General features: G+C 42.8%; 1 protein-coding gene across 1 annotated transcript in view; it reads left to right on the forward strand.

Annotated features, from left to right (window-relative positions):
* The window catches only part of LOC308157606 (oxysterol-binding protein-related protein 10-like), a gene marked incomplete at both ends in the record, with an annotated part of 70,111 nt that overhangs the window by 43,664 nt on the left and 9,765 nt on the right, over positions 1 to 16,682 (forward strand). Inside the window, 4 exon segments of the mRNA XM_080531197.1 lie at positions 14,905 to 15,051; positions 15,676 to 15,947; positions 15,949 to 15,985; positions 16,378 to 16,567. Coding sequence (XP_080387323.1) covers positions 14,905 to 15,051; positions 15,676 to 15,947; positions 15,949 to 15,985; positions 16,378 to 16,567 — 646 coding nt within the window.

Here is a 16,682-nt window from a genome sequence, read left to right on the forward strand (position 1 = left end):
GTCTTCTCAATCCATATTGTCTCCTTGTCCTACCTAATCTGTTAGGAGTTAAGACTGTTTATGCTGCAGAGGGGAACTATTTCATTAGCAGCTCCAGAAGAGGACAGACAGGGAAAGGAGGTGAGAGAGAGAGATGGAGAAAAGGAAAGCGAAGAGGAGGAAGAGGGCAGAGAGAGGGGTCAGACATACAAGCCCAGCCAGGAGAGGAGATTGAGCTAACTGTCAAGGCTAATTAACCCAGTTTAACACAGCCGTTTATTCATACTTTAATGATATGCGACATCCTTATCTATTCTCTCTTAATTATTCTCCTCCAAACAGAGAGAGAGAGCGAGAGAGAGAGAGAACCGAGCATTTGTCATCATCTCCTTTAGATTAAAGTTTGAAATATGATGATGATATTCATCTGAGCGGTTTTAAAAATGTTTTGGTAATTGAACTATTATAGTGATATACAACTATATGAGTATAGCTGGTAGAGGAGGGAGGAATGTAGTGTTTGAGTGATTGAAAGGTAGTTATATGTGCCTGAGCAGGGGTGAACTTGGTAGAGGTCAGAGGAGCTGATGCCAACCCTGCCACCTAGTGGCCTTGAACATGACTGCAGTCCCAGTAAAAAAAACTTCTGCTTCAAGTTTTTCTTAACTTTCTTTCCTGGTCAGGTTACACAGAAAACCCCCAGAAAAATCTGAACTGGCATTTCACATCTCTTGTTGACGTGGTCCACATGAGAACATACCTCTTGTTACCTTGGTGTGGCCAGGTTCCAGATGGTGGAGGAGGGGAGGGACAGGAGTGAAAGTGCTTGTGTTTGCAGAAATCATGTGGTTTTATGCATTTCCAATAACAGGGTGCACTAGCAGTGCAGTCGCTTGACAGGTATTTTGCTGACCCCTGCGTCAATCTGTATGCTATGTCCCCTGCCAGATATTATAATGACCCTTGCATACAATTTGTATGGTAACGCAGAATGGTTGGAAACATTTCCAACACCACAGTGCACTGCCCTGTCAGGTATTATACTGACCCCTGCAACAATCTGTATGCTAATGCTAAAGAATGGTTGGAAACATTCACATGGAAACTAGTTTATAGCGGAAATACAATTTCTTTCCGCTGTCCAGATTAATCTGGAGAGGGATGTAGAATAAGAAAAGGGACCTATCAAGAAGAGGGACCACAGAGTATTCAGTAACTATGTTTGTGGTGTTCACTTGTTGAATTATCTGCATAGTATAGTACTATAGTGGAATATTGCAGTGACATTATATTTTATATCAAACTGTAACATGCAATGGCATTGCACCCATTGTCTTTCACATGAAAGTACATTGATTCAGTGGCAGTTCGTCCAGTCTCCAGTAGAGGACAGCAGAGGAGGTTGTGTGTGTAGTTTAAACAAAATGAGTGCTGGCTACTCTGCCTCCGTTACTGCACCATTTGCAGATTCCTGTTTCCCCCTGGAATTAAATATGAATGAATAAATAATTAATAAAATAAAATAAAAGTGTATTCATCATATATTTACATGAGCATGCTTGCTCATAATGACATGCTTGTAATGAGAAGCCTATCAACAGTGCAGTGTAATTATAAAGGAATAAAAGAGAATAATAACAAACACAAAGTTTAGTAAGCACTAAATACAATCAATGATAATGAGTCAGTCAATATATGAATTGATTCTCAGTAGAAACCCCTCCACTTACGAAACCTGACACCATTTTGAGCATCCGTCATGGGTAGGAACAGTACTTTTGCTTGAAAATTATAGCAGGCCTATATGTTCACATTGATCGTATATAACTGTAGTCAGTTATTTCACCCCTTTTGAATGCATCACAGTCAAACTAATGTTTGGAAATGTCAACTATCAGGAAACGTATACTGTAGTTGCCATGGAGTTTGTTGCAGTAATTGGAATTCATGTAACATTTCAGTAAGAGAGAAAATAAAAGGTCAGTGCTTCAGACCGCAATCTCAGCTAACAACGTTCTAAAAATAATTCAACTAAAGCCTCTCGCCCCTCAACAACATTCTGCCAGAAAACCGGCAAAACACCAACCCTGTCTTCTCCCTCCATCGTCATGACGACAGGTGTGTGTGGGCAGACATGAACCTAGTGAGTCAGTCTCACTGCATCTATCCCCTCACCACCTGTCTTATTATCGATCCAGTCGTCTTCTGGTCTGTCAACCTGGTCACATCACATCTGCCAATCTGTCTCAAAGTTGCCTTCTTACTTCAAAGCCGAGACAAACACCTCCTCCCTGTGTGTGTCTGTGTGTGTGTGCGAGTGTGCACGTGAATGTGCACATGAGTGTGAGTGTGTGTGTGTGTGTGTGTGCACTCACCTAGGGGCTGGGCGATAAGTGAAGTTCTAAATATGTTGAGTATGAATATGCATAACTTGACTCAACACACAGTTCACTTCAAAACAATACTACCATAGATACAGGGCATACCCCCAAGCCTTTAAACAAGAACAACATCTTTGAGCTGTCAATCACCTAGATAGTCACAAATGTGATAGGCCTATGCACTGCAAAGGCTTACCTGTCTGTCACAATTGTGTGTGTGTGTGTGTGTGTGTGTGTGTGTGTGTGTGTGTGTGTTCATGCATGCACGTTTCACTACCTTCCTGTTATAATGTGTATTACTTGGGCTCAAGCATCATGTCTCAGACATCCCTCTCTGTCTTTAGTTCAATGTGTTCAGGAATCAAGATTCGCCCCTGAGGAAAAACTCATCAGTCATGTGCCTTTGTGTTGTGGTGTTGTTGTGACAGCCCAGTGTTCCCTCAGAGGTTGAAGGAGATTGTTATCGTGCTTCTTATCCTGTATCCTCAATATATCCTCCATTGTTTTCATACTGTCACTCTCTCCCCAGTGTGACTTCCATTTAGATTTGATGTCAGAACTGAGATCTCTGAGAGTATTTATTAGTCTCTATGTCTACGTGTGTGTGTGTGTGTGTGTGTGTGTGTGTGTGTGTGTGTGTGTGTTTGTGTGTTTGTCAGAGAGTAGAGATTTGAAAAGCAGACCCACAGAACAGCCTGCCCAGTAGACTTCCTGTAGACAGGGGTGATGGGAAAGACATCTATGTAATACACTGATTGTTGGAACTCTTCCGATGCAGTTGTGGTCCTCTGCGGCTCAGTCGGTAGAGCATGGCACTAACAACACTTAGGTTGTGGGTTTGATTCCCGCTGGGACCGTATATACTGAAAAATGTATGCACTCACTGCAATGTAAGTGGCTTTGGATAAAAGTGTCAGCTAAATGCCCAATTATATATTATATTATATATTGTCTGATTGGTTTCCGTGCTCTGTCCATGGTCCTGAACTCTTCACTGTACTACAAGCTTTGTTATGATAAGTGATGTCATTGATTCCAATGCGAAGCGCAAACTACTGAGCAAATAAGATGAGTACCCATCGAAATAGAAACTCAATCCAATTAACTCAAACTCAATCAATCCAACAGCAGCTACCTGCACTGTAGTATCATTAATCCGACAGCAGCTACCTGTACTGTAGTATCATTCATTAACTACCTGTACTGTAGTATCATTAACAGCAGCTACCTGTACTGTAGTATCAATAATCCAACAGCAGCTACCTGTACTGTAGTATCATTAATCCAGCAGCAGCTACCTGTACTGTGTGTGTGTGTGTGTGTGTGTGTGTGTGTGTGTGTGTTACCTGTACTGTAGTATCAATCCAGCAGCAGCTACCTGTACTGTAGTATCAATAATCAATCCAACAGCAGCTACCTGTACAGACAGACAGACAGACAGACACACAGACAGACAGACAGACAGACACCTGTACTGTAGTATCAATCCAACAGCAGCTACCTGTACTGTAGAGCTATTCCAGACACCCTGAGCACTTTACATTGTACCGTATGGGAAGTCAATAGCGAACTTAATATATGTTTCTTTGAACTATTTGTGTGCAGTTAGTCCATCTCTTCTGTATATGCATATCCCTTCATTGCATACCTCTCTGTCCAAAGTGGCTTTGGATAAAAGCGTCAGCTAAATGGCATATATTATTATATATTATATTATATTATATATATTGTCTGATCAATTTCCATGCTCTTTCCATGCACTTCTTCTAGCAGGACGACTGCCAATGGCCCCAGGCCTGAGCATAGATTACTTTGTCCTGCTATGACTAGTGAATAGATGACTCACTGACTTAGTCAAATCTATTGATTGTAAGTTGTTTTGGAATAAGGCGTCTGCTAAATGCCAAAAATGTAAATGTAAATCTCTGACAAAGCTCCTCGTTATGATCTGTAAACGAGCACTGCTCTTCTTCCAGCCCGACAAGCCTCATTACCTGAAGACCAAATTGGGAGGACTAATTCTGGCCCCGTTTCAATGGGCTCAGGCCCAGACCCATTCAGTGATAGTTAGTGTGGCTCTCATGCTGTTATTTTGTCGATTTGGTGATTTTAATGTTTGTCTTTGCATGGGGTGTTATACATGGACATAATGGTCTAGAATGTTGTGCAGGCGTAGGCACAGTGTGTGTGTGTGTGTGTGTGTGTCTGTGTGTGTGCGTGTCTGTGTCTGTGTCTGTGTCTGTGTCTGTGTCTGTGTCTGTGTGTCTGTGTGTGTGTGTGTGTGTGTGTGCGCGTGCCTGTGCCCGAGAGCCTGAATGCTGAGTGCATGTGAGAGAGAGAGCTACCAGCCTCCAGTCTCTCTGAGAGTCTCTCTTTGTCTCTTGTCTTTCATTAAAGACCCCTCCCTCTCTCCTTCCTGGTGCCTAATAAGAGAGAAGCGGTGTGAAAGCCCGTGATCTCTCATCTCTCTGTCCCTCCCTTCATCAAATCATCAAAGAGAATATCTCTCCTCATGTGACCCCTCTATTGGCCTGATGCTCCTTCGCCGATGCTGGCCTGTGGGCACATGGTTCCCTCCGCCAAGTGTTGGCTATGCTTTACTACGGTACCTTACCCTTATCCTCATTCCTTACTAATCATCATACTAGCTGCAGGGGCGGCTGGTGGAGGTAGGAAACCGGAGGACAGGCTCCCGTGTTCCGATTTCTGCCTCCTCCAGCCTCCCCAGGTGAGAACAGATTGACCCCAGTTGCAATCAGTAGTTTCATCAATCCAGGTGCCAGACTGTGTCCTGGTTTGACCCACAGGCCGGTGTATGCAGTGACACACCTAGATTCACAGCAGCCCATCTGGTCTGAGACTCTCACAGGGTCATTTATCATTTATCAGAGCTCCTCTAGCCAACCGGCTGTGTAGTTCTCACCCCAGTGCAGGTCAATGTGCCTACGTGTCTGTGTGTGTGTGTGTGTGTGTGTGTGTGTGTATGTGTCAGTGTGAGTGTGTCTTCACCCTATGTGTGTGTGTGTGTGTGTGTGTGTGTGTGTGTGTGTGTATGTGTGTGTCTTTACCCTGGGTGTGTGTGTGTGTGTGTGTGTCTTCACCCTGGGTGTGTGTGTGTGTGTCTTCACCCTGGGTGTGTGTGTGTGTCTTCACCCTGGGTGTGTGTGTGTGTGTTATCTGTCAGAGGCTAAGCAGAGCGAGACAGACGGCCCAGTAGGAAGACAGCAGGGCAGGCCAGGTCAGTGTACCCAGCAGCAGCAGCAGCAGCAGTGTCCGTGTGCTCTGGGGCTGATCCATCCTCTAACACTACCAGTGATCTACTCTAACGAAGATGGGGAATCTCAAACACTCTGAGGTGACTCAGCATGGTGGGCTTCTTACAGGGAAAAGTTTAGTTTGGGGTTCTTAATTTATTTATTTTAAATTATTATAATTTCTTTCCTCCTCCTTCGCCTGTTTAAGTGTGGAAATGAAGGACTGCTCAGAACTCATTCGGCTATGGATACAGCCAACTGGAGACATTAATATGATTTGCTGATTTCTACCAAAAAGCGGTCATTCCTGCGACTGTGATGGTGACTAACGTGGTGAGCGATACCCTGTCATATTGTTTTCAGGGCAGTGTGATGAAAGGGGGGAGGAGGAGGAAGAGGAGGGGGGCGAGGATGAGTCATCTGGCCTAGTGATGTGATCTAAGGTGAAAGAGGACATTTCTGTTATGAAGGAATCTCGTATTAAAAGGGCAATTCAATGTTAGGCGTAACATGTGTTTATTCTCTCAGTTCACAGACAAATGAAGGGTGTGTGTGTGTGTGTAAGTGTGTGTGTGTAGTGAGGGTCTGGTAGGGGCTGACATTTGGCGGAGATGGAGAGGATGGTTGATGAAGAGGATGAGGAGGGGGTATGGGGGTAGGGTGTGGGTGTGGAAAAGACCTAAAAGGTTACTGTGGTCAAGTCAAGGGAAAGTTTGCCTTGAGCTCTAGAACTCTTGAATTTCCCCCTATCGTCCGCCTACACACTCATGAAATGAGAAGAGATGGAGGATGGATGAAAGAAACATCTACAGTGAAGAAAATAAATGAGAGAAAGAGAAGCTAGTCAATGAGATAGAGAGAGGAGGCAGTGAGAGGACAGACTGGAAGAGAGCGAGAGAGATGATGAAACAGTCAGGATGGGTGAATGAAATAGGAAGAGAGGGAGGATGAATGGAAGAAAGATCTGTAGTGATGAATGACAAAGAGAGGGAGAGGAGAGAGACGAAAATAAGTGACAGAAAGAGAAGTTAGTCAATGAATGAATGAGAGAGAGAGAGAGAGAACAAACGAGAGAGAGAGAGAGAAAACATGAGAGGGAGGGAAAGATAGGAGAGAGAGAGAGAAAGATAGGAGAGAGAGAGAGACAGATCAAGGATAGTGTGTGTGAGAGCCGCCCACCACCAGCCTGTCTCTGTAGCCGGGCTGTCGGGGTCTTCTGAGCTGCCAGCCTCATTAGCCAGGCTGATCCACACCATCATGTGATAGGAACAGAGGGAGGAGGAGGAGGAGGAGGAGGGGGAGAGCAGAAGGGAGAGAGGGGGTGGTGGAGGATGGATTTGAGATGAAAAGGAGAACACGAAGTGTGAAAGGAGGAGGTGGAAGTAGAGGTGGGGTAAGAAAGCACGGTGGAGGATGAGGAGGAAGAGGGGGAGGGGGTAGAGAAACACAAGGGATGGAGGGGGTGGATAGAGGGGATCGCCAGCGTCATAGCGACTCTCTCTCTCTCTCTCTCTGCATAGTGTGGGTGATCAAGAGATGTTTTCAGTCTGCTCCTCAGAGTCACGCTCCAGGGCTCACCTCCGCTACCGTCACATGACCACCCAGCAGGACCACTCCTCAAGCAACTGACGCTCCGCACAGTCTCTCAACAGAAGAAGAAGAAGAGAAAGGAGTCTGAAGTATTCTATATCTGTAGAAGAAGAATTCAGAAAAATTCCATCAGTAGAAGAACAAGTCTGAAGTATTCTATATCAGTAGAAAAGGAGTCTGAAGTAACAGTATCACTAGAAGAAGACCTTCTTCTGTACATTCTTGCAGCGGAAGTAATTGAGCCCTAGGAACATCTTGATCAGCAGAAGTGAAGGTTCCTCCCTGGTGTCTGGTGACTGGCTATCTCCTCCACCTCTACTTTTGCTTTGGGAGTTCTTCTATTTACTGGGCTACAATTGGACGGGAGTCTGTGGATAGCTACTGTAGCAGGACGTTCAGCCACAGGACACCTCTAACACACACACACACACACACACACACACGCACACACACACACACACCATACTGGAGATGAGATCCAGCTGTACTGAGGAGGACAAGCCGTTAGCTTCTCAACCGTGCAACGTAAGTGAGGGTGTTTTAAGTTAGCTAGTTTGGCTGGGGTGTGAATGTGTGTGCGTGTGTGCGTGCCTGCGTGCGTGCCTGCGTGCGTGCGTGAGTGCGTGCGTGTGTGTAGTGTTTTAAGGGAAAGAGAGTTAGCACATTCAAGCCCCCTTGAAAGTTATGGAGAATGGTACTCTCTTTCTTGTGTGAATGGAGAATTGTATTTGCTATCAGAATTAATCTTGACATAACTTTGTGTGTTTCTGTGATCTCTTTTGACTGCAAATGTCAGTTCCTGTTTGTGTTGCACTATTGAAATCAATCTTATGGACACAAGTTGATGGGCCATATAAAGTCCTGGAGTGCTTATGCTACGCAGCAGAACTTACAGTACCAGGGGAGGCTGGTGGAGGTAGAAGAATCAGAGAATGTGTGTATGATACAATTCCTCATTCCTCATGCCATGCAATAGAATGAGCCTGTCCTCCGATTTCTACCTCCACCAGCCTCCCCTGTCCAGTACTGTATGTAGTCCTCTGTGACAAGCTGACCTAGAATACAGTCTGTTCTAATGAGGGTCTGCCCCTGTTTTACTGTCAGTCCTCATAACAGGAAATGGAGAAAACCCTGAAGACGTCCTTCATACTGTCGTTGTTGTGTTGTACAGTACACTGTAGAAAGTGTAAGTAAAGTAGTTCTAGAGTTGTAGTTCTATTGTGAAAATAGTTCGAGTTGTAGTTCTATACTGAAATGAGTTCTAAAGTTCTAGTTCTGTAGTGAAAGTAGTTCTAGAGGTCTAGGTGTATAGTGAAGGCAGTTCTAGAGGTCTAGGTGGATAGTGAAGGTAGTTCTAGAGGTCTAGGTGTATAGTGAAGGTAGTTCTAGAGGTCTAGGTGTATAGTGAAGGTAGTTCTAGAGGTCTAGGTGTATAGTGAAGGTAGTTCTAGAGGTCTAGGTGTATAGTGAAGGTAGTTCTAGAGGTCTAGGTGTATAGTGAAGGTAGTTCTAGAGGTCTAGGTGTATAGTGAAGCAGGGTTCGACGTTAAGGTTTTTTCCTACTTGCCCTGCAGGGCAAGTACTTCTCAAATCTACTTGCCCCATCTACATTTTTACTTGCCCTGCCTACCGTTGCCGGCTGTGCGGCGCATAGATTTCTCTCAAAACATACTTCTAACTAAGATCCGTTGCCTGTTGATTGTGTGTAAATCGCTACAGAACACACGTTTCTTAAAAAACAGTGTTCATTAGCTATATTACATCAATCATTATATTTAATAGTAGATGAGAATTGGTTCCAACTATTAACTTATTTGTAGCATGGACGGGTAAAAGCAATGTGGCAGAAATGTAACCTGTCAATCAGTAGTCATTTCAGATCAGTGAAATGATAAGTGCTATTTCAGAGTATTCAGACAGGGCCAATTACACCCTCCGTGCCCTCTCTGTACAGGTGAGCCACATGTTTAATGCCGGGTCACAGTTTACATTAGGGGTGGGTAACTCACGATACAATAACCGTAGGATATTTTGCGCCCGATACCGATGGTATAACGATAAAGCGATGCGATATTCGATACATTGTAAGACAAGTCATCAACGATACATCACGATATCTGTGTTAACTGAAGAAAAAATACCATTATAAAGGCAAAAAGCAGGAATTATGTTTTTTATTCATTCACTTTGTTGTTGCTGGTTGTGAACAATGAAACAAACAATAAATTAGGCCTAGCCTACATCTTTCTTACTCGTCTCTAACATACACAAACACTGACTGCCACTTGTCCATGTGTGACTGCCATCATACAAAATAAAGTGCCAAAAGGCCGGACTGCCCAGAAAGCTGGAGTTAAAATGTTTAAGGAAGGACTATAGATATCTATTGTATCTATGTGAAGACTGATGTACATGTCCTATTTAGAAAAGAGGCTACAGAGCAGCCAGCAGTATCATTATGCTATACATACTGATAATATTAAACTATGCATTTTTGCTTATTATAATATATTTTCTGTTGTCTCATTAATCGGAAGAGTAGCTTCATAATATAATTACCAAATTACCATATAATAAACCAATGGAACATTTACCTACAACTTCAAGTGGGATACCATAGAACTTACAGCAAGATATGAATAACATATGCAAGATTCCATGACCCCACTTGAGACAAAGAAATGTTAACACATTGGTAGCACTATCTGGCACAGTGGTAGCACTATCTGGCACGGAGCGCAAAGTATCAATGGACGCGTTATTATTCAGTGGCAGTGAAATGCAGGTTCTCTACCATTTAGAATCCACAACATTGCATTTCCTTTCACATTGTCACACTTTAAATAGATAACATGCTACATTATCAGCTTTCTCAAATAAAGTTTGCGAACGGATACAAGGTGTTGTGGCATAGCCTGGGCGCTTGAATACCGTCCTTGTTGCGACTAAATACAACTTTACACTGCGGATACCATAGATATTACATACAGTAGATACCATAGATATTACATAATTAGATACCATAGATATTACATACAGATACCATATATATTACATACAGTAGAAGCCTCGTATATTACACACAGTAGAACCCACGTTTGAGACGATAGACAGTCGCATAGCAGCTACATTCAGCAGTGGCCAATGAGGCATCTACGTCTTAGGCATTCTACATCTCTGTCGGATACTACACGGCGGAGTTTGACGCAAGTTTTTACAACGCGCAACTGCCAGAAAAACATACCGGCATATACAGTAAATCGATATTTGGCGATGTGAATTGATTATTGTATCGCAAGAGGCCACGATAAGAAAATCACTGTATCAATATTTTGTCCCACCTAGTTCACATGCCCGGGAATTGTCTGCAGACAGTGCAGTACGTAGCTGGTATTGTGGTATCGTTCTCCACCCACGGATATGGTTCTGCGTCTATTATTTTTCTCATAATCTAACTTTGTTAACCTCGGCTGCGGGGCTTTTATGCAGAAAGATTTTTTAAAGACTTTTATTCTGAAATATTATTTTGGGGACTTTTATTCTGAAATGTTGTGGCGGAGACTTTTATTCTGAAATATTTTGGGGGGGACTTTTATTCTGAAATATTTTTTTCTGAATTATATTTTCTTTAATACTTTTATTCTGAAATATTTGGGGGACTTTTATTCTGAAATATCTTTTTTGGGACTTTTATTCTGAAATATTTTTGGGGGGACTTTTATTCTGAAATGTTGTGGCGGAGACTTTTATTCTGAAATATTTTGGGGGGGACTTTTATTCTGAAATATTTTTTTCTGAATTATATTTTCTTTAATACTTTTATTCTGAAATATTTGGGGGACTTTTATTCTGAAATATCTTTTTTGGGACTTTTATTCTGAAATATTTTGGGGGGGACTTTTATTCTGAAATACATTTTTTCAGACTTTTATTCAGAAATAAAAGAAATCTGACTTTTATTCTGAAATATTTTTGGGGGGACTTTTATTCTGAAATATTTTTATTTCAGACTTTGTTCTGAAATATTATTTTGGGGACTTTTATTCTGAAATATATTTTTGGGGACTTTTATTCTGAAATATTTTGGGGTTTCTTTTAGTTAGTTTTATTTGGGTGGAGACTTTTATTCTGAAGTATTTTGGGGGGGACTTTTATTCTGAAATATTTTTTTTCGGAATTATATTTTCTTTCATACTTTTATTCTGAAATATTTTTGGGGGGACTTTTATTCTGAAATACCGTATTTTCCGGACTATAAATCGCACCGGAGTATAAATCGCACCACTAAGAAATGCGTCATGAAGAAAAAAACACATATCAATCGCACTGGACTATAAGTCGCATTTATTTAGAAATGTATTTCACAAAATCCATGACCAAGAACAGACATTTAATCTGGAAAAGCAAGTTATTCAACTACACAATAGCACACAGAACAACAGGCTGAATAGGCTAAATTAACATAACAAGCCACATTAACAGTTATTCAGCTTAGCATAAAGAACATACCTGGGAGGCTGAATAGGCTAAATTAACATAACAAACCAGCTAGTCCAACAAGCAAGTTACCAGTAAACAAGTTCACCAAGCTCCCGTTAATGTTTCAGTTCATTCTTCAGTGGTACATGAGCAGCATATAGTTGTGACAAGCCCAGAGCGCCCTCTGGCGGCTGTAGATGGCAATGTAAAACTATGGAAAAAAAGCGCGACTTATAGTCCGGAAAATACGGTGTATTTTTTGGGACTTTTATTCGGAAATATATTTTATGGGACTTTTATTCTGAAATATTTTGGGGTTTCTTTTAGTTTGAAGGAACGCTGTAAAATCCTGTCGGCGCCGACAGCTCCGGTTTCGGAGCAAGACGCGAATCTATCGGCATTAGTCAAATACATGCTCACATCCAGTCATCCGCTCACTGCTCTCCATCAAAAATGGCACATCCATCAATAATATTACATAATAACAACTGCTCTGATTAGATTGCTTAGATTGTTTAATACATCAACGGGGGGGAAAGCGAGATGAACTCGCGAGTATCATGCTTCCTCCATTGAACGGAAAGTCCTATCTATTCCATTCAAAGTGTTTTAGCCTTCCCCCTTTCCACTGGTAATAAGGAATTGGCAAGAATAGATCAATATAAATAGATCAACATAATGCAGCACTATCATGCACAGATCAGCCTTAAAACATGTAACGTTAGATATATAACGGAGCGATGTATTTCTACGGAAAGGCTGACTGACGCTCATACAATCTCCGCGTTTGTTATAGATACGAGTGCTCCGGTGTCTTGCTGGTAGTCAAATATATTTATTTATATATACAGCATATGGATGTTACGTGCCTGTTACCTGCCGCTTTCAGTTCTAGTAGTTTAGATCTCACAACCAGGGAAACGCCGACATGTGTTAAAGGGAGCAAGACGCGAATCTACCGGCATTTGACTCATGAGTGAACGGCGAAAATGGCTGGACGGCACAGCTTGGGATTCCATTGAAGTTACAGGGAACTATAAGTGTGGAAGAGGCTTAAATGTTGAAATAACAGTAATATTGATAAAATGACATAAGGGATGGAAAGGGGTTTTAGAAGGGGGATGATGAAGCGCGCTGGACTGAGGAACAGCATAGGCACAGGACATCGCCATAATAGCGATTTTTTTGTTATGCATGCTTGTTGTAAATAAAAGTTCTATGATGCATTGAAATGACATTAAACTAAGATAAAACGATGGTTATCATAATTTTTCTAATCTTTATTAATAAGTTATTACAGAAACAGTAAGTGACATTTTCAGAGAGCGAAATCTGTTGTGGTATTTAAAAATGGCGGTTAGCGAAGAAATCTATGAACATGGGATTACGATTTCCATTGACCAATCAACGGTGTGCAGCGTCACACGTCACACGCAGCCTGGCAAAAAAGTACCTTTCGCTACCCATCCCGAACAAGAACTAAAAATGGCACGGGTACTGTTGGCAGTGGAGAAAGGCTAAAGAACAGGGCCGACCCGGGTCAGAATGTTGGAATCAAAACAGACCTCCTCTTCCTCCCTCACTTAACTCTTTCCATCTATTTATATCACTTCACACCTGAAGTCTAAATGCTCCTGGGACATGTTTGTAAAGTGTGTGTGTGTGTGTGTGTGTGTGTGTGTGTGTGTGTGTGTGTGTGTGTGTGTGTGTGTGTGTGTGTGTGTGTGTGTGTGTGTGTGTGTGTGTGTGAGTGAGTGAGAGCATGTGCACTCGTGCGTGTGTGTTGTGTGTGCCGTACATTTGCACGGTGTGTGGAGCTAGGCTTGTGGCAGGCATGGAATCAAATATTCAGGAGACAGGAGGACAGATTTCTCCTGGAAATGTCTCTCTATCTCCCCCCCCCCCCCCCCCCTCCCCCCTGTACAGAGAGAGAGATTGAGCGAGAGAAGGAGAGGGGGAGAGGGATGGAGAGAGAGAGTTTGAGGGAAGACAGTTGTCGCTGCCCACACGCTTGACAGAGCAATTTCTTGCATTATACATTTTTAGAGGCTTGTTTTTTTTTGGGGGGGGGGGCTGTGAGTAACAGCAGGAGATATGAACGCAGGAACACAAGCAGAGGAGGACACAACCTCTGTCCACACTCTCACTGCTCCGTGTCTGAGGCCTGTCAGGCTACTGTGAACCCACGCTGGGTGGAATCAGGGAAGGAATCTGGATGTGCACTCACGAAGGGCAAGCTCTCTGTATAGCAATGAATGACTTTGATCAATGTTCATATAATACGTGTAATGAATGAAAGTCATTACTTGTAGGGTATAAAACAACATTCATAAAGTCATCCATGTTCTCCCTGGTATCAGTTACCGTTATGAAACACAGTCAATGTTTCTCCACATTGGATATAACCATAATGTTGTACAATACTGTATGTGGTTGTTTCGTATGTCTGTTTTTTGGGTGATTTTCTTTTTCTTTTAGGGCATTTCTGCTTTATTGGGATAGAGACAGTAGAGATTGACAGGAAGGATGGGTGTGAGAAAGAGGGGGGATGACAGGATATGTCGATAGCTGGAATCGAACCAGGGACCTTGTGATGAAGGCATGCGCCTTAGTGTGCTACACCACTTACGCGCCTGTATGTCTGTCTTTACCTAGATTGTGCTAGTGGTGCATAAGAAAAAAATTATTTGATGGAAAAAATCTAATGGACAACGATCTTATTTTTAAATGCAGTAGGGCTATGGTAGGGATATTACAGTGATGAAGGGATAATGAATGGATGGAATAGTGAGGAAAGATACAGTGGGGGAAATAAGTATTGAACCCATCAATATGTTGTCCAGTAAATATAAAAACAAACTTATTTCCCCCACTGTATGTATTTCTGGGATCCTTACATCCATTCTAGAATGCTTCTGGCTCTGTCATTGATCCCTCAATGTAGGATATTGACTGATTTGACATGACCTTATCCTTTGAGGACAAAGCAAAGGACAATTGGCGAGCATAATGGCCTTCATAATGGCCTCATGCTGACCCACTTGCTGGCCATTGTGCCCTATTATGGTGTGTGTGTGTGTGTGTGTGTGTGTGTGCGTGTGCGTGTGCGTGTGCCTGCATTATATGAAATCTCATCCTGTGTGTGTGTGTGTGTGTGTGTGTGTGTGTATCCCCATTATATGAAATCTCATCCTGCGTCTGCCTGTGTGTGTGTCCAGCAGCAGCCAGGGCTGGAGGACATCAGTCCCAGTGAGGAGGGGACAGACATGGAGGATAACCAGGAGGAGGACCTGGGGGTGCTGGACGAGCAGCGCAGTGTCATCCTCCACCTCCTCTCCCAGCTCAAACTGGGCATGGACCTCACCCGGGTAGGAGGACCACGCTCTCTGCTCTCTCCTCAGACTCACATTTACATTTCTGCCATTCAGCAGACGCCTTTATCGAAACAAATACAACAAAACTTTGTCTAAGTAAGTGAATCATCTATCCATCAGTCATCGCAAGAAACATAACCTATGATATGAACAGGGGCCATTGGCAGTTACAATGCTAGAAAAACAAAGAATTACTTTTTTCCCCACATTTATTTATAGTAGAGAAATTGTACAGGTGGCTGATACTGCAGGCTTGCTGTACTGCTATATACTGCTTGCTATACACACTGAGAGCAGCGTTCTTTAGTTCATCAATAATAATAATTATTAATTATTTATTATAAAGCACTTTTCATTATACAACAATAATCTCCAAGTGCATAAAATCAGATAAAGTAAGCAAAACAAATATATAACTCATATAACTCATATATTTCATAAAAGCAGCACTCAAAGTCTAGGAGGAAGATGTGTCATACGGCTGTTTTAAAAGTCCCAACAGTCTAATTAGCTTAGTTTAGTCTGTTAAGTCAGTTTAGTTTAGTTATGTTTATTTCACAATTTTAAAGTCAACCACATTTTATACACCTAACCCTAACCCTAACCCTAACCCACCAGGTGGTCCTTCCCACCTTCATCCTGGAGAAGCGCTCCCTGCTGGAGATGTATGCCAACTTCATGGCCCACCCCGACATGTTCCTGTCCATCGCGGCCGGTGCCACGGCAGAGGACCGCATTGTGCGCTTTGTAGAGTACTACCTGACGGCTTTCCACGAGGGACGCAGGGGCGCCGTGGCCAAGAAGCCCTACAACCCTGCCCTGGGAGAGACCTTCCACTGCTCCTGGGAGGTCCCCAGGGACCGGGTCAGACCCCTCCGGTCCCACCCGGCCCCCAGCAGAGAGACCACCAGAGGCTCCGACAACACCCTACATCACACTGGGGGTGAGGAGGTGAGTTCTCTCCCATACCAAGTAAAGGTGCTTACAAACATCTAAAGCCAATCAATTATTATTATTTATTTTTTAATAGTGTATATATTTTGTAATCAGGGCACCCCTTGAAAAAGATACCTTGGTCTCAAACGGATTTCCCTGAATGAATAAAGGGTGAATAAAAATAAAAACTATGGTTGTCAATGTTAATGCGTTAACGCTCGCGATTAATCTGAAAACGTTAATGTGTTACAATTATTTATTTATATAATGTTTTTTGTGCAAATTAATCATATCACCAAGTTCTACTGACATTCGTGGCAAACGCAGATAAAAGGAATTGCCTGAACTTTTTATTAAAAACATCTACAATGATTATTATTCCAGCAGGACAATCCGTCGTGGGAGTCAGGTGGGTCTTACCGTGTGCGCTTCGTGGCAGAGCAGGTGTCCCATCACCCACCTGTCTCGGGGTTCTACTGCGAGTGTCCCGAGAAGGCCATGTGTGTGAACGCTCATGTATGGACCAGGAGCAAGTTCATGGGCATGTCCATCGGAGTGTCCATGGTGGGGGAAGGTGAGTGACAGCTACAAAGGCGTGGCTTACTGGTCCTGATGTGTGTGTGTAGAACACGGGAAAGGCTGGTAGAGGGGGATGGAATCAAGAATGGGTTTGAGTTTTATCCTTCCTC

The sequence above is a fragment of the Nansenia antarctica genome, assembly GCF_963989245.1.
Source record: "Nansenia antarctica genome assembly, chromosome: 5".
NCBI classification, from domain to species: Eukaryota; Metazoa; Chordata; class Actinopteri; order Argentiniformes; family Microstomatidae; genus Nansenia; species Nansenia antarctica.